The 19,632-nt window shown below is 36.6% G+C and overlaps 1 protein-coding gene across 4 annotated transcripts in view; it reads right to left on the reverse strand.

Annotated features, from left to right (window-relative positions):
* Positions 1-19,632, reverse strand: part of RABGAP1L (RAB GTPase activating protein 1 like) — a 689,292-nt gene that overhangs the window by 230,900 nt on the left and 438,760 nt on the right. For all 4 annotated transcript variants that reach the window (XM_058540018.1, XM_058540017.1, XM_058540020.1 and 1 more), the window contains one exon: positions 1,660-1,785. In XM_058540018.1, coding sequence (XP_058396001.1) covers positions 1,660-1,785 — 126 coding nt within the window. The remainder of the gene's footprint in view (positions 1-1,659; positions 1,786-19,632) is intronic.

Here is a 19,632-nt window from a genome sequence, read left to right on the forward strand (position 1 = left end):
TGCCTTTATGACAGCTTTTTCTTTTTTCCCAAGTTAAACAAGTAAATGCTTTTCAAAAGCATGAAAGGCAAAGTAAAAATCATTAGCATAGTTGTTCCCATAACTGAAGAGCAAAGGCAAAGATATGTAAAAAAGCCCAATTTAGTTTTGTTTTCATAAACAGACCACAAAAACAAAAAAAACCCTTTTCTTGCACAAGATGCTCTTTGAAAAGCAACCAAATGTGCCCATCAGGTACTTTAAATCGGGTATCCAAACGGTCATCCAGTTAACAGACAAACAACACTAACAGAAAAATCTTGGGTTCCTTCCGTACCAGGAACTTGCTACTAATTTATCAGATACATTTATTTGACTCTCAGAGCTCTTAATACTAACCATTGAAAAAAATATGAACTTTTGTAAATAAAAGTTAAATAAAAAGTAAAAAAGTGAATAATCCCAAATATTTACTTGGAAGAATTCAATCTCTAAAAAGAGCCTCTTGCTTTTAATGTCCATAGTTACCAGATTCTTCCATACAGTCTTTTCTCCCCTCAATGCCCATTTGTCATTGTGCTTACAGTTGATTTGACATCCTTCCTCCCTTTTATTTCTTCTTCACATTTAAGTTCTTCTACCCTCCTGTATTCCCTTCTCCCAATAAAGCTAACCTTAACCTCACAGCAAACTCTCCTTCTTCCACTCCTCTGTTCTAGTCTTGCAGTCTCCTATTGGCTTCACTTCCCTCTTCAGATACCTATCTCAAGATATCTCCTGACAGATCACGTCAATGAGCTCCTACCAGTATCCTCTGTCACATCCCACTAACCTTCCTCCCCAATCACTTTCCTTTTCCCCAATATAGAATCAATTTATTCACATATTTCCTTCACATTTCTCTTGGATTCTCAATACTTTATACAGAGAAAGCCATATAAACATGCTGCATAGACCCATCATAAATTTAAGATTTCCAACCTCAGGTGGAATTTCAAAGCTACTCAGTAATTCCTTTTATCAGCACTGGTCAACAATTTTGCCCTTGCTCACAATTCTTTTTATTATGTAATATTTGACATATATATATATATATATATATATATATATACACACACACACACACACATAAATATGAATGTTTCTCATACATATAAATTTACACATACATATTATGAAAAAGTTACAACATTGTTAGAGAGCAGGAAATTATATGGGAAAAATTTTTATGTCCCTACAATATTTGAGGTGTTTCTTACTCTCTTATCAAGATTTTTTCGTCTCCTCAAAGCGTTCTCTACATGCAGACCTAAATATGGTACTGGTGCTAATTAATAAAGAGAAAGCTCTTAAGAATTTCAATTTTTATTTGTAAATATCTTCATTTCTTTACAAATAATACACAGCAATCTTTTCATTGACTTAACTTACTACGTGCACACTTCAAAGCATTAAAGTTGAATATTTAAAATGGAAGACTATTCTAAAAATGGTCAACGATTAAATAAATGTTTTATGATATTAAAGCCAATGTAGACATTGGTCAGAAACCAAATCCATTTACATTTTCTGTAGAATTCCATTAAACTTGCATAAATCATTATTGTTCATCAATTTTATTAGGCTTTTTCTATAACTCAACAAATCCCTGAGTGATAAAAGTTCCTAATTTTTATTTACCTGCATTAGTCTCTCCAACTGATAGAATTTGCAATGAAGATCTTCAAAGTTGTTTTTGTAGAGATCTCGTAAACCGTAGTCATACATGATTTTCACCAAAACACAGAAAGCTTGTTCCTCTGGCATCTACAGGAAAACACATACATATAGAACATGACTGAGTGGCATTTGGCCAGAATGTCAGGAAAGTTCCTTCATGTTATTAGTCCTCTGCATTAATGGTTAAAGGCCTCTAGTGAATGAAGTTCTTCAGAGCCAGCCTTCTGCAGTAACACAGGTAAAATCTGTGTTCAAAGCTTCCAGCTTCCTCACTTGAGATGAATTTCTCTCTTTTGTGAATTTTAATCGTGTCATTCATTCATTAAGCCATCTTAAAAATAGGTAATACAGTCACATGATTCAAAAATCAAAACAATGTAAAAATATATAAAGGTAAAAGTCTCACTCCTCTCTATCCCCATGTCCAGAAATCCCCGGACCTGCCTCTCCCCACCTCTTTTGCATAACCTCATAACTACTCTTAATAATTTCTCATGTATCCTGCCAGTGTTTATGCAAATAATTATATTTCTTATTTTATTTTTTCCCCTTCCTACATAAAAGATAGCATTCTATATACACTGTGATGAATCTTGCTTTTTTTCCCTCAATAATATCTCCAAAAGAGGGATTGCTGGGTCAAAGGATTAATGCATTTTTAATTTTGACAGATAGTGCAATACTGTCCTTCCAGAGTCATCTTTTTTTTTTAGATTTTATTTATTTATTATTCATTCATTCATTCATTCATTTATTTATTTATTGTGTGTGAGGAAGATCAGCCCTGAGCTAACATCTGATGTCAATCCTCCTCTTTTTGCTGAGGAAGACTGGCCCTGAGCTAATATCCATGCCCATCTTCCTCTGCTTTATATGGGACGCCGCCACAGCATGGCTCGACAAGCAGTGCGTCAGGGCACGCACTTATCCGCTTGCGCCTCCGGGCCAGCCACTCCCAGAGTCTTCTTGATGTTGCTATTTTTCTTTCTATAAAAAACAGTTTCAGGAAATAACCTATGAGCTTCTATCATTAAGATTTAAATGACCAATAAAGTCTAATATACCCTATACCCTCCCAGAGGTATTTTTATCTGAACAGAGAATGAAGTCTGAAATTAAAAGAACAAATCTCTAAATTGTTGTATCAATAAACTGAAAGAATTTAGAGAGGGATATATCCAACATTCTAGAAATTAGACTGAGCAAACAGAATAAAGTATTGTTCTTCCTCAGTGTCCTAGGATGTAACTCTTATGTAAACATCTACTTTAAATGTCGCTTCTTTGAAAAGTCTGACCTTGGCTGATTATAGTATTTGACACTTTTGTTAGACTAACTTCCTGCCTAAATAACTAAATCAAATAGAGTTCTATTTACCCACTTAGAAATGTAACCGTTTATTTAAGTGCCTATACAAATCAGCCACTTATATTTTCTACTTATAAACCAGGAAATACGTAAATTAGTTAAATAAAATATCCTAAAGTTAAATAAGTATATTTAGCTGTTGTCATTTTGATTCTCTAAATATTTGCTCATTTCTTTTTTATCTATGAGTTGTCTGGGGCCTTGGCTTTGACCCCAGCTGTTCAAGTCAGCAAACATTTTTCTGCTCATATTCAGTTATTTAGAATATGAGCACACTGTACTCTTTACTGCTTTAGCAATTCTGTCATTGAAGCCTCAAGCGACACTAACTTGCACATATATGGTCTACAATACTTCTCCTACCACCAAGTTCTAAGCCTCTTCATCTTCCTCTCAGAACTCTACTAAAATGGCTATACAAGAAAGCCCCAGGCAAGATAACTGTAGTCAGCCCTAGAGAAACTAATTCACTTAAAGTCTCCCTCTTTCTAAGTGAACGATGATAAGTTGAGTATTTTACAATCTGGTATTTTATAAAGGAGATAAACCTTTATTTCCCCGAAAGTGGTAAAACCATTAAAACAAAAAACACCTTTCAGCATTCATACATGCAGTCACTGAACATGTGAGATGCACGCACTGTGCTAGACCCTGGAGATAGAGGTATAGGTATAGTGCCCTCCCAAGGGACAAGTGAAGAGGCAACTCTGCTTGAGTTTCACACAGACACAGAAGTCCTGGGATAGGGAGGCTGGGTGTGTGGACGAGGAGTTAGACATCACTACAGCTAGAGTAGAGGAATGGCTGGGTATGGGCCAGATCAGGATAAATTATTCAGGAAAATGACAAATGGACATAAATTTCTCCTTTGCTTTTAGTATGCTGCTTAAATTCTCTTTCTCTCCCCTTCCCCTCTCTCCCTCCTCCCAGCCTCCTTGTCTATTGTCTGTCTGTCTCTCACACATACACAAACAATATATTTAATAAATGTTCTTCAAAAACGAAAGTATTTGGAAGTTTGAACTTGATCCTTAAAAAATAAAACTGACAAGCCCAGACTGTAACCTTTTTCTCTCTTTTTTTTAAATATATCTACTTTTGGGGGAGGGAGGTAGTCTCAGAGTTAGTATCCTCCATGTCGAGCTTCAGCAATACAGCCAAGTTTTTGATTTTCAGTTAGTTCACGTGCCACATGAAAACAGTGGACTAAACCTATAACATACCAATCCAGCTGGGGTAGAATCAATACTGACTATCTGTGAAGACTAAGGTCAGATATAATAAGCTCTTATGGGATCTCAGAACTATCTAATCATAAAACTGACTAAAAATGAATGCCTCTGAAGACAGAGAAAGGTTGCTAACAAAACGAGTGAGAAAATAATGAGAAACATGTATAATCCTTTGGAAAGTGGAAATGCAACCTTCTCTTTCTAGTTTAAAGACTAAATGGGATCTATTTAGCATGTCTAATTAAGCTTCCCTCGGTATTTCTCTTTTTTCAATTAATGTATTCATTAGCAGTAACAGCAACCAGGAGTAAGCACATAAAATTTAACAAAAATGTTAAAGATTTAGAAAATGAAAATAAATATCTAAAAATGTATAAGATATGGCTAAACAACAAATACTGATTGATATTTACACTGCAAAGAAAAAAGGAAGTTCACATATTGACTTATAATGGTATTTTGCTTCAGAGGGATAAGACAATATCTGTTTAAGGATAAGACAATATCTGTTTAAGGAAGATATTATACCTCAGTGAACGGTCAATAATAGGAAGTGAAGGCTGAGCCTAGATTGGTGGTATTATAAAACATAAGATATATGATATGAAAACATATTTTGCAAATTGTAAACAATAGTCACTTACTGGTGGCCACTAATAATTTCAATGATGGCAGAAAAATTTATTGACAATAATAAATTATAGCTTTGTCAATGCAAATTAATATAATAGTAATAATTCCAATAGCAAATGGGGTAATAGAAGGCTTGCTGTAGCGTTAGCAATATTTGGCCTTTACCAAAACTCATGAAATACTAGAAAATAAATGGACTGAAGTTGAGAAGTGATGTGCAGATGGAATCTATATTTCCACCATACACATAAAACAGACATAAACATACTCAAGAACATAACAGTAAAAAGTGGCAAAAAAATTACTAACTGATTAATTTTCAGTATTAACTACTTTTTGTTTTTAATATAGGTTAATTGTAAGTTGATACCATTTAATGTTTTCCAGCTTTATTGAGACATAATTGACATATAACATTGTATAAGTTTAAGATGTACAAAGTGATAATTTGATATATATATATATTGCAAAATGATTACAATAGGTTAGTTAACAGAACCATCACCTCACAGTTACAATTTTTGTTTTTTTGTGGTGAGAACATTTAAGATCTACTCTCTTAGCAATTTTCAAATATACAACACCGTATTGCTAACTATACTCACCATGTTGTACATCACATCCACAGAACTTATTGATCTTATAACTAGGAGTTTGTATCTTTCACCACACTTACCCATTTCTCCCATCCCCCACCACTGGCAATCACCAATCTACTCTGTTTTTATGACTTTAGTTTTTTAGATTCTACATATAAGTGAAATCAGACAGTATTTATCTTTCTCTGTTTGACCTATGTCATTTAGCATATTTAGCATAAAGCATATCACTGTTTCACTTAGCCCTCAAGGTTCATCCATGTTGTCACAAATTTCCTTTTTCTTTTTTTGTGAGGAAGATTAGCCCTGAGCTAACATCCGATGCCAATCCTCCTCTTTTTGCTGAGGAAGATTGGCCCTGGGCTAACATCTGTGTCCATCTTCCCTTACTTTATACGGGATGCCGCTACAGCATGGCTTGACAAGCGGTGCATCAGTGCATGCCCAGGATCCAAACCCGCAGACCCCGGGCCGCTGAAGCAGAACATGTGCACTTAACCACTATGCCACCGGGCCGGCCCACGAATTTCCATTTTAATGGCTGAATGATATTCCAATGTATGTATATACCACATTTTCTTTATCCATTCACCCCTTGATAGACATTTAGGTTGTTTCCATGTCTTGGCTATTGTAAATAATGCTGCAATAAACATGAGGGTACACATATCTTTTGGAATTAAGTGTTTTCATTTCCACAGGATAAATACCCAGAAGTGGAATTGCTGGATCAGATGGTAGTTCTATTTTTAATTTTTTGAGGAACCTCCATACTGTTTTCCATAGTGGCTGCACCAATTTACATTCCCAAAAACAGTGCAAAAGTCTTCCCTCTTCTCTAGATCCTTGCCAACAATTATCTCTTGTCTTTTTAAATAGACATTCTAACAGGTGTGAGGGAATATCTCATTGTGGTTTTGATTTGCATTTCCCTGATGATTAGTGATGTTGAGCATCTTTTCATGTACCGGTTGGCCATCTGCATGTCTAGAAGAAAAGTTTTCAACCTTTCACCATTTAGTATGAGGTTAGCTATTGGCTTTTCATATACGGCCTTTATTTTTTTAATTTTTTGTTTATTGCAGTAACGGTTTATAACATTGTAAAAATTTCAGGTGTACATAATTATACTTCTATTTCTGCATAGATTACATCATGTTCACCACAAAATACTAATTACAACCCATCACCACACACATGTACCAAATTATCCCTTTCACCCTCCTCCCTCCCCACTTCCCCTCTGGTAACCACCAATCCAATCTCTGTCTCTATGTGTTTGTTTATTGTTGTTATTATCTACTACTTAATGAAGGAAATCATACGGTATTTGACCTTCTCCCTCTGACTTATTTCACTTTGCATAATACCCTCAATGTCCATCCATGTTGTCACAAATGGCTGGATTTCATCATTTCTTATGGCTGAGTAGTATTCCATTGTGTATATATACCACAGCTTCTTTATCCATTCGTCCCTTGATGGGCACTTAGGTTGCTTCCAAGTCTTGGCTATTGTGAATAACGCTGCAATGAACACAGGGGTGCATGTATCTTTATGCATTGGTGTCTTCAAATTCTTTGGATAAATACCAAACAGTGGAATAGCTGGATCATATGGTAGTTCTATCCTTGATTTTTTGAGGAATCTCCATACTGTTTTCCATAGTGGCTGCACCAGTTTGCACTCCCACCAGCAGTGTATGAGAGTTCCCTTCTCTCCACATCCTCTCCAACACATGTTGTTTCCTGTCTTGTTAATTATAGCCATTCTGACGGGCGTGAGGTGATATCTCATTGTAGTTTTGATTTGCATTTCCCTGGTAGTTAGTGATTTTGAACATCTTTTCATGTGTCTGTTGGCCATCTGTATATCTTCTTTGGAGAAATGTCTGTTCAGGTCTTTTGCCCATTTTTTAATTCGGTTGGTAGTTTTATTGTTGTTGAGATGCATCAGTTCTTTATATATTTTGGAGATTCAGCCCTTATCAGATGTATGGTTTGCAAATATCTTCTCCCAATTGTTAGGCTGTCTTTTCGTTTTGTTGATGGTTTCCTTTGCTGTGCAGAAGATTTTTAGTTTGATGTAGTCCCATTTGTTTATTTTTTCTATTGTTTCTCTTGCCCGGTCAGACATGGTGTTTGAAAAGATGTTGCTAAGACCGATGTCGAAGAGCGTACTGCCTAAGTTTTCTTCTAGAAGTTTCACAGTTTCAGGTCTTACACTCAAATCTTTAATCCATTTGGAGTTAATTTTTGTGTATGGTGTAAGGTAAGGGTCTAACTTTCATTTTTTTGCATGTGGCTATCCAGTTTTCCCAACACCATTTGTTGAAGAGACTTTCTTTTCCCCATTGTATGTTCTTGGCTCCTTTGTCAAAGATTAGCTGTCCATAGATGTGTGGGTTTATTTCTGGGCTTTCGATTCTATTCCATTGATCTGTGTGTCTGTTTTTGTGCCAGTACCATGCTGTTTTGATTACTATAGCTTTGTAGTATATTTTGAAATCAGGGAGTGTGATACCTCCAGCTTTGTTCTTTTTTCTCAGGATTCCTTTAGCTATTCGGGGTCTTTTGTTGTTCCATATAAATTTTAGGATTCTTTGTTCTATTTCTGTGAAAAATATTGTTGGAACTTTGATAGGGATTGCATTGAATCTATAGATGGCTTTAGCAAGTATGGACATGTTAACTATGTTAATTCTTCCAATCCAAGAGCACGGAATATCTTTCCACTTCTTTGTGTCTTCTTCAATTTCTTTCAGCAATGTTTTATAGTTTTCAGCATACAGCTCTTTCACCTCTTTGGTTAAGTTTATTCCTAGGTATTTTATTCTTTTTGTTGCAATTGTAAATGGGATGGTATTCTTAATTTCTCTTTCTGCTACTTCGTTGTTAGTATATAGAAATGCAACTGATTTTTGTATGTTGAGTTTGTATCCTGCAAGTTTACCATATTCGTTTATTACTTCTAAAAGTTTTCTGGAGGATTCTTTAGGGTTTTCTATATATAAAATCATGTCATCTGCAAACAGTGACAGTTTCACTTCTTCCTTTCCACTTTGGATCCCTTTTATTTCTTACTCTTGCCTGATTGCTCTGGCTAGGACTTCCAGTACTATGTTAAATAGGAGTGGTGACAGTGGGCATCCTCGTCTGCTTCCTGTTCTTAGAGGGATAGGTTTCAGTTTTTCACCATTGAGGATGATATTAGCTGTGGGTTTGTCATACATGGCCTTTATTATGTTGAGGTACTTTCCTTCTATCCCCATTTTATTCAGAGTTTTTATCATAAATGGATGCTGTATCTTGTCAAATGCTTTCTCTGCATCTATTGAGATGATCATGTTACTTTTATTCTTCGTTTTATTAATGTGGTGTATTACGTTGATTGATTTGCGAATGTTAAACCATCCCTGCATACCTGGAATAAATCCCACTTGATCATGGTGTATAATCTTTTTAACGTATTGTTGTATGCGATTTGCTAGTATTTTGTTGAGGATTTTTGCATCAATGTTCATCAGTGATATTGGCCTGTAATTATCCCTTTTTGTATTGTCCTTGTCTGGTTTTGGTATCAGGGTAATGTCAGCTTCCTAGAATGAGTTAGGGAGCCTCCCCCCCTCCTCAATTTTTTGGAAGAGTTTGAGAAGGATAGGTATTAAACATTCTTCTTTGAATGTTTCGTAGAATTCACCAGGGAAGCCGTCTGGTCCTGGACTTTTATTTTTGGGGAGGTTTGTGATTACTGTTTCGATCTCCTTACTGGTGACTGGTCTATTCAAATTCTCTACTTCTTCTTGATCCAGTTTTGGAAGGTTGTATGATTCTAAGAATTTATCCATTTCTTCCAGATTGTCAAATTGGTTGGCATATAGCTTTTCATAGTATTCTCTTATAATCTTTTGTATTTCTGAGGTGTCTGTTGTAACCCCTCTCTTTCATTTCTGATTTTACTTATTTGTGCCTTCTCTCTTTTTTTCTTGGTGATTCTAGCTAAAAGTTTGTCAATTTTGTTGATCTTTTCAAAGAACCAGCTCTTGGTTTTATTAATTTTTTCTATTGTTTTTTTGGTCTCTATTTCATTTATTTCTGCTCTGATTTTTATTATTTCCCTTCTTCTACTGATTTGGGGCTTGGTTTGTTCTTCTTTTTCCAGTTCCTTTAGGTGCATTGTTAGATTGTTTATTTGAGACTTTTCTTGTTTGTTGAGATAGGCCTGTATCACTATAAACCTCCCTCTTAGAACCGCTTTTGCTGTATCCCATAAATTCTGGCATGTCGTATTTTCATTTTCATTTGTCTCCAGGTATTTTTTGATTTCTTCTTTGATTTCTTCGTTGACCCAGTCGTTGTTCAGTAGCATTTTGTTTAATCTCCACGTATTTGTGGCTTTTCTGATTTTCTTCATATATTTGATTTCTAGTTTCATACTGTTGTGGTCCGAAAAGATGCTTGGTATTATTTCAATCTTCTTAAATTTATGGAGACTTGTTTTGTGGCCTAATATGTGATCAATCCTGGAGAATGTTCCGTGTGCATTTGAAAAGAACGTGTATTCTTCGGTTTTTGGATGGAATGCTCTGTATATATCTACTGGGTCCATCTGTTCTAGTGTGTCATTTAAGGCCAATGTTTCCTTATTGATCTTCTGTTTGGATGATCTATCTGTTGGTGTAAGTGGAGTGTTAAATTCCCCTACTATTATTGTGTTACTGTCTATTTCTGTTTTTATGTCTGTTAATAATTGCTTTATATATTCAGGTGCACCTACATTGGGTGCATAGATATTTACAAGTGTTATATCCTCTTGTTGGATTGGTCCCTTGATCATTATGTAATGCCCTTCTTTGTCTCTTTTTACAGTTTTTGTTTTAAAGTCTATTTTGTCTGATATGAGTACTGCTACCCCAGCTTTCTTTTCATTGCCATTTGCGTGGAGTATCTTTTTCCATCCCTTCACTTTCAGTTTGTGAGTGTCTTTAGGTCTGAAGTGTGTCTCTTGTATGCAGCATATATACAGGTCGTGTTTTTTTATCCAGTCAGCCACCCTATGCCTTTCAATTGGAGCATTTAGTCCATTGACGTTTAAAGTAGCTATTGATAAGTATGTACTTACTGCCATTTTTTAACTTTTTTTTTTTCTCAGTGTTTTAGTAGTACTTCTCTGTTCCTTTCTTCTTCTATACAGAATTGATGGTCACTTTAGTTTGACCTCTGTCTGAAAGCTGTACTCTTTAACTCCCCTCCTCCCTCCTTTTATGTTTTTGATATCATATCTAACCTCTTTTTGTGCATTTGTATCCATTACGTTCTTATCATGGAAATAGGTAATTTTTCCTATTTGTGGTCTTCTCTTTTCCCCTTAAATCAGTCCCTTTAACATTTCTTGTAGCACTAGTTTCTTGGTGACAAACTCCTTTAATTTTTGCTTGTCTGAGAAAATTTTGATCTCTCCTTCCATTTTGAATGATAACCTTGCTGGGTAGAGTATTCTTGGTTGTAAGTTTTTTCCTTTTAGCACTTTAAATATATCATGCCATTCTCTTCTAGCCTGTAAGGTTTCTGCTGAGAAGTCAGCTGATAGCCTTATGGGGTTTCCTTTGTATGTAACTTGACATTCTCTTGCGGCTTTTAGGATTCTCTCTCTATCTTTAATTCTGGACATTTTGATTATGATGTGTCTTGGTGTGGGCCTCTTTGGGTTTATCTTGTTTGGGGCTCTCTGTGCTTCCTGTACCTGGATGTCTGTTTCCTTCCTTAGGTTAGGGAAGTTTTCATCTATTATTTCTTGAAATAGATTCTCTGCCCCCTTGTCTCACTCTACACCTTCCGGGACACCTATAACACGGATGTTAGTGTGCTTGATGTTGTCCCAGAGGTCCCTTAGACTGTCCTCACTCTTTTTAATTCTTTTCTCTTTTACCTGTTCACCTTGGGTAATTTCTTCTAGTCTTTCGTCCAGCTCACAGATCCCTTCTTCTGTATCCTCTACTCTGCTTTTGAGTCCCTCTAATGAATTTTTCATTTCTAGTATTGTATTCTTCATTTCTGATTGGTTATTTTTTATATCTTCCATTTCTTTGTTGACATTCTCACTGAGTTCATCTATTCTTCTCCCCAGATCAGTGAGCATCCTTAACACTCTTAGTTTGAACTCTCTGTCGGGTAGGTTGCTCATTTCTGTTTCACTTAGTTCCTTTTCTGGGGTTTGGTCCTGTTCCCTTACTTGGAATGTATTCTTTTGCCTCCTCATTTTGCCTCTTTCTCTGTGCTTGTGTCTACGTATTAGGTAGGTCAGCTACGTCTCATGCTCTTGGATAGGTGACCTTATGTAAGTGATGCCTTAGGAGGCTTCCAGTGTGCTTCCCTCAGTTCTCAATGTTCCAGGGGTGACCCCTATGTGGGCTACGTGTGTCCTTCTGTTGTGGCCTGTTTGCTCTCCCTGTAGGCACCCAGGGAGGCCGAGTTATGCTTCTGGCCAGCTGTTGTAATGCTCAGCTGCTTGTAGTTGTTGTGGGCCCTTCAGTCTCTTTATCAGGTGTGGGGAGCCCCAGCACAATTGGTTGCAAGTTCTAATACCATATTTGTGTTGTAGTATCTCTTTTAAGTGAGTAGGCCCCCAGCGTGGCAGGTTGTTAGGCTCAGGGCCTTACAATTGCTGTAAGCCTCTACCCTATTAGGTCTCTTGTCAGCTCTCTGAGGATTGCAGCTGGGTGGGGCTGGCCTCAGGCACGGGAGCACTCAATTGTTTCAGGCTTTGGAAGGTGGGGCAAACCCCCTATGTGGGTCTTTGAGAAGCACAAGTCTTCTGCAGCTGACAAGCCCTGCTGCCCACAGGTCCACACACACAGTCAACACAGTCCTGCCCCGTGTGTGCGCCCCGACCTCCCCAAGTGGACTCCGTCTCTCCATGGTGGGAGCCCCACACACTCTGCCACCGCCCCATACTCTCCACCGGCTCCTTGTGCACACCCTGCCCCACTAAAGTTGGCTCAGTTGCCAGGCTGCAGAGAATCCAGTCACCAATCTCTGCAGGCCCACAAGTTGCCTGAGGGCTTGTTGTTTGGTGGGGCCAGTCTCTAGGGTGGGCTGCCTGCCCTGGCTGAGCTGGATTAAATCGGTGCCCTAGCGGGTGGGGCAGACCCTGGGCTAGCAGGCCTCAGGGAGAACTCCAATGGTGTTTGTGTCAGCACGCCCACACCAGGCCACAACAGTGGCCGCCACCAATGTCCCAGTCCCTGGAGAGGTCTCACCCCTCACCGAGATGCACTCAGGGCCTATTAGGTGAGTCTCTTTTCACCACAGCACTGTGCACCTTTCTTTCTGTTGATTTTAGGATGCTTTCTGAAATGGGTGAATCTGTGCATGGGCCCTTCAAGAGCCGGCCTTAGTCTCTTTGTGAACCGGGTTTTCTGGGGGTACTCCCCAATGTCCTAGCAGCAGGCAAAGTCCGATATTATGCCGCTGGTCTTGATGGTGCTGGGTCCACAAAATACCCACAGCGGGGGTGCACCCTGGCTCCGGGCCCTGGGCCTCCAGGGAGGGCCGCGCACCTGTGAGCTGCTCCCGGCGGCCGTGAAGCCGGCGGCCTGTGAAGGCAGCGCTTCTCCTCTCCAGTAGGGAGTCTCCGCCTCTTCCACCTCAGGATTGTCCGTTGTTGCAGGAGTTCCTCTTATCCAGTTTTCAGCTCCGTCTCAGTGGCAATTCTTCCACAAGCAGTTGCAAACCGGCTGTGTCCACGGGAGGAGGTGAGTTCCGAGTCCGCCCACGCCGCCATCTTGACTCGAGATCTCCATATATGCCCTTTATTATGTTGAGGTACATTCCTTCTCTACCCAATTTGCTGAGAATTTTTATCACAAATTGATGTTGAATTTTGTCAAATGCTTTTATGCATTTACTGAGATGATCACATAATTTTTATCTTTTATTCTATTAATGTGATGTATCACATTTATGATTTGCATATGTTGAACCATCCTTGCAGCCCAGGGATGATTCCCACTTGACTGTGGTGTATGATCCTTTTAATATACTGTTCAATTCAGTTTGCTAGTATTTTGTTGAGCATTTTTGCATCTATATTCATCAGAAATACTGGCTTATAGTTTTCTTTTCTTGTAATGTCCTATCTGGTTTTGTTATCAGGGTAATGCTTGCCTTGTAAAATGAGTTTGGGAGTTCTCCCACCTCTTCAATTTGTTGGAAGAGTTTGAGAAGGATTGGTTAACTCTTTAAATGTTTGGTAGAATGCACCAGTGAAACCATCTGGTCCTGGGTTTTTATTTTTTGGGGGGCTTACAATTACTAATTCCATTTCCTTATTTGTTATTGGTCTACTCAGATTTTCTATTTCTTCATTCTTGGTAGGTTGTATGATTCCAGGAATTTATTCATTTCTTCTAGGTTGTCCGATTTGTTCATGTATAATTTGTTCACAGTAGTCTCTTATGATCCTTTGTATTACTTTGGTAGCAGTTATAATGTCTCCTCTTTAATTTATAATTTTATTTATTTTGGTCGTCTCCCCCTTTTCTTGGTTAGTCTAGCTAAAGGTATGTAATTTTGTTTATCTTTTCAAAGAACCAACTCCTAGTTTTGTTAATCTTTTCTATTGTATTTTGTTCTCTATTTCATGTATTTCTCTTCCTAGTGTTTATTATTTCCTTCATTCTGCTAACTTGAGGCTTAGTTTGTTCTACTTTTTATAGCTCCTTGAGGTGTATGTAATGTTAGGGTGTTTGAGTTGTTTCTCTTTTCTTGATGTATGCATTTATAACTAAAAACTTCTCTCTTAGAACTACTTTTGCTGCATCCCATAAGTTTTGGTATGTTGTGTTTCCATTTTCATTTGTCTCAAGGTATTTTTTTTTTAATTTCCCTTATAATTTCTTCTTTCATCCATTGTATGTTCAGGAGTGTATTTAATTTCCACATATTTGCGACTTTTCCAGCTTTCCTCCTGGTACTGACTTCTAGTTTCATATCATTGTGGTTGTAAAAGATACTTGATATAATTTCTATCTTGAATTTGTTGAGACATTTTTGTGGCCCAACATATGATCTACCCTAGAAAATTTTCCTTGTGCTCTTGAGAAGAATGTGTATCCTGCTGCTATTGAAGAGAATGTTCTGTATATGTCCATTAGGTCCATTGGATCTACAGTGCTGTTCACATCGGCTGTTTCACTATTGATTCTCTACCTGGATGATTTATCCACTGTTGAGAGTGGGGTACTAAAGTCCCCAAATATTACCATATTGCTGTTTATTTCTCCTTTTAGTTCTGTTTGTATTTCCTTTATATATTTAGGTGCTCCAATGTTGGGTGCATACGTATTTATAATTGTTATGTCTTCTTGATTGTCTGACCCTTTTATCATTATATGACTTTCTTTGTTTCTTCTGACCACTTTTAGCTTAACCTTTAACTTAAAGTCTATTTTTTCTGATATAAGTATAGCTACCTCTACTTTCTTTTGGTTACTATTTGCTTGAATTATTTTTTTCTATCCCTTCATTCTTAATCTATATGTGTCCTTAAAGCTAACATCAGTCTCTTTAGGCAGCTTATCATTGGATCTTGTTTTTTTTCCAATCAGCCATTCTATGTCTTTTGATTGCAGAATTTATCTATCTACATTTAAAGTAATTATTGATACATAAGGATTCACTATTGACATTTGGTTAATTGTGTTCTGAATTTTTTGTGGATCCTTTGCTCCTTGCTTCCTCTCTTGCTCTCTTCCTTTCTGATTTGATGACATTTTGTGGCAATATGCTTTGATTCTCTTCTCTTTATCTTTTGTGAATCTATCATCTGTTTTTGCTTTGTAGTAACCATGAGGCTTACATAAAATATCTTATATAATTATGTGCCACATAATAACATTTCAGTCAACAATGGACTGCACATATGACAGTGGTCCCATAAGATTAGTACCATCGAACCTAGGTCTGTGGTAGGCTATACCATTTAGGTTTGTGTAAGTACACTTGATGATGTTTGCACAATGATGGAATTGCCTAATGACACATTTCCCAGAACATATCCTCCTCGTTAAGCGATGCATGACTGTAGTTACAACATCCTATTTTAAGTTGATAACAACTTAACTTTAATAGCACACAGAAACTGTACTTTTGCTCCCGCCCACACACACACACACTTTAGGTTATTGATGTTACAATTTATATCTCTTTTGTGTGTGTGTGAGGAAGATCAGCCCTGAGCTAACATCCAATGCCAATCCTCCTCTTTTTTGCTGAGGAAGATTGGCCCTGGGCTAACATCCATGCCCATCTTCCTCTACTTTATATGGGATGCTGCCACACCATGGCTTGACAAGCGGTGCGTCCGTGCACACCCGGGATCCAAACCGGCGAACCCTGGGCCGCCAAAGCAGAGTGCATGAACTGACATGTCACCGGGCCGGCCCCCTATATCTTTTTTATATTGTGAGGAAAAGTTATTGTAGTCATAGTCATTTTTAATATATTTGCTTTTTAACTTTTAAATAAGAGTCGTAAGTGAATTATGCACTACCATTATATATTAGAGAATCTGTGACTACGTATATAACATTATCAGCAAATTTTACACATTCATGTTTTTATGATGTTAACTAGCATAATTTTATTTCAGCTTGAAATATGCTCTTTAGCATTTCCTGAAAGGCAAGTCTAGTGACAATGAACTCCCTCAGCTTTTGTTTGTTTGGGAAAGTCTTTATCTATACTTCATTTTTTTTTATTGAACATATTTGACATATTACATGACATAAATTTAAGGTCTACAATGTGTTACTTTGATATATTTATATATTGTAATATGATTGCATTTGCAGCTATTTTTATCACATTACATAATTATACTACAATATTGTTGTCTATATTCATTATACTGTGCATTAGATCACTATGGATTATTTACTACTTTTTGCACGTTTGCACCCTTAAACAACATCAATCTTATCTCCGCACCACCCATTCCTTGGTAACCACGATTTTACCCTTTGCTTTTTACAAGTTTGACTTTTTTTTCTTTTTAAATTCCACATATAAGTGATATCACATGGTACTTGTCTTTCTCTGTCTGACTTATCTCACTTAGCATAATGTCCTCAAAGTCTATCCATGTTGTCGCAAATGACAGGACAGCCTCCTTTTTCATGGCTGAATAATATTCCATTGTGTATATATACCACATCTTTTTTATCCATTGATCTGTTGATGGGCATTTAGGTTGTTTCCATATCTCTGCTAGTGTGAATAATGCTGCAATAAACATGAGAATGCACATATCTCTTTGGAATACTGTTTTCATTTCTTTTGGGTATATACTCAGTAGTGGAATTGCTGGATTCTATGGTTAATTTTTTGAAGAACCTCTATATTGTTTTCCATAGTGGGTGGACCAATTTACATTCCCATAAACAGTGTATGAGGGTTTTCTTTTTACCACATGCTCACCAGCACCTGTTGTCTCCTGTCTTCTTGATGATAGCCCTTCTAATGGGTATGAGGCAGTGTCTCATTGTGGTTTGATTTGCATTTCCCTGGTAATTAGTGATGTTGAGCATCTTTTCATGTGCCTGTTGGTCATTTTGATGTCCTTTTTGAAAAAAGTCTGCTTAGTTCTGCACATTTTTAAATCAGATTTTTTGTTATTAAGTTTTATGAGATCTTTATATATTTTGGATATTAACTCCTTATCTGATATATGGTTTGCAAAAATTTTCTCTCTTTCTGTAGGTTGTCTTTTCATTTTGTTGATTGTTTCTTTTTCTGTGTAGAAGCTTTTTAGTTTTATGTAGTCCCATTTGTTAATTTTTGCTTTCATTGGTAGTGCTTTTGGCATCATGTCCCAAAAATCACTGCCAAGACCAATATCAAGGAACTTCTTCCCTACATTTTCTTCTAGGAGTTTATAGCATCTGGTCTTATGTTTAAATCTTGGATCCATTTTGAGTTAATTTTTGTGAATGGTGTGAGATAGGGGTCCGATTTCACTGTTCTGCCTGTGTTTCTCCAGTTTTCCTAGCACCATTTGTTGAAGAGACTATCCTTTCCCCATTGGGTGTTCTTGGCTCCTCTGTTGAATATTAGTTGATCATATGTACTGAGATTTAATTCTGGGCTCTCTATTCTGTTCCCTTGGTCTATGTGTCTGTTGTTGTGCCAGCATCATGCTGTTATAATTACTATGACTTTGTAATATAGTGTGAAATCAGGAAGTGTGATATCTCTGGTTTTGTTCATTTTTCTCAGGAATGCTTTGGCTATTCAAAGTCTTTTGTGGTTCCACACAAACTTTAGGATTGTTTCTTCTATTTCTGTGAAGAATGGCTTTGGTATTTTGATGGGGTTGTACTGAATCTGTAAATAGCTTGGGTACTATGGACATTTTAACAATATTAATTTTTCCTACCCATTAACACAGGACGTCTTTCCATTCGTTTATGTCGTCTTCAATTTCTTTCAGCAAAGTCTCATAGTTTTCATTGTACAGATTTCTCACCTCCTTGGTTAATTTACTCCTAAGTATTTCATTATTTTTGATGCTGTTGTGAATGAGATAGTTTTGTTTATTTGTTTTTCAGACGTTTCATTATTCGTGTAAAAGAATACAACTGACTTCTGTATGTTGATTTTCCATCCTGCAACTTTACCCAAATCGTTGCTTAGTTCCAACAATTTTTTGGTTGACTCTTTGGGATTTTCTATGTATAAAATCATATCATCAACAAATAGTGACAATTTTACTTCTTTCTTTCCAATTTGGATGCATTTCATTTCTTTGTCTTGCCTAATTGCTCTAGCTAAGACTTCCAGTAATATATTGAATAGGCGTGGTGAGAGTGGGCATCCTTGTCTTGTTCCTGATCTTAAAGGAAAACTTTTCAATTTTTCTCCTTTGAGTATAATGTTAGCTGTGGGTTTGTAATACATGACCTTTATTATGTGGTGGTTAATTCCTTCTAAACCCAATCTGTTAAGAGTTTTTATCTTGAAAGGACGTTTTATTCTGTGAAATGCTTTTCCTGCATCTATTGAGATGATCATGTCATTTTTACTTTTCATTTTATTAATGTGATATATTACATTTATTGATTTCTGTATGTTGAACCATCTTTGTATCCCTGGGATAAAACCCACTTGGTCATAATGTATAATCGTTTTAACTTGTTCTTGAATTCAGTTTGCCAATATTTTGTTGAGAATTTTTGTATCGATATTCATCAGAGGTCTCTAGTTTTCTTTTATTGTGGTATCCTTATCAGTTTTGGCATCAAGGTAATGATAGCCTTGTAGAATGAGTTTGGAAGTGTTCCCACCACCTTGATATTTTGGAAGAGTTTGAGGAGGACCTGTTAACTCTTATTTAAATATTTGGTAGCATTCACTGGTAAGCCATCTGGTCCTGAAGTTTTCTATGTTGGGAGGTCTCTGATTACTGATTCAATCTGTTTATTTGTTATTAGTCTGTTCAGATTTTCTATTTCTTCCTGATTCAGTCTTGGTAGGCTGTGTGTTTCCAGAAATGTATCCATTTCTTCTACATTATGCAATTTGTTAAAACATAATTGTTTATAGTAGTCTCTTATGATCCTGTGCATTTCTGCAGTATCAGTTGTAATTTTCTTTCTTTCTTTCATTTCTAGTTTTCTTTATTTGGGTATTCTCTTTTTTTTCTGAGTTAATCTAGCTAAAGATTTTTCAATTTTATCTATTTGAAGAACAAGCTCTTAGTTTTGTTAATCCTTTATATTGTTTTCCTGGTCTCTACTTCATTTCTTTCCACTCTGATCTTTATTATTTCCTTCCTTTTGCTAACTTTGGGCTTAATTTATTCTTCTTTTTCTAGTTCCTTGCGGTGTAAAGTTAGGTTATTTATTTGAGCTTTTTTTAATTTCTTAGTATACACATTTTTTGCTATAAACTGCCCTCTTAGATCTGCTTTTGCTGCATCCCACAAGATTTGATACATTGTATTTTTATTTTCATTTGTTTCAAGATAGCTTTTTATTTCCTTCTTGATTTCTTCTTTGACCTATTTAGTTGTTAAGAAGTGTGTTGTTTAGTTACCACATATTT

This window comes from Diceros bicornis, chromosome 4, assembly GCF_020826845.1.
Source record: "Diceros bicornis minor isolate mBicDic1 chromosome 4, mDicBic1.mat.cur, whole genome shotgun sequence".
Classification (NCBI taxonomy): Eukaryota; Metazoa; Chordata; class Mammalia; order Perissodactyla; family Rhinocerotidae; genus Diceros; species Diceros bicornis.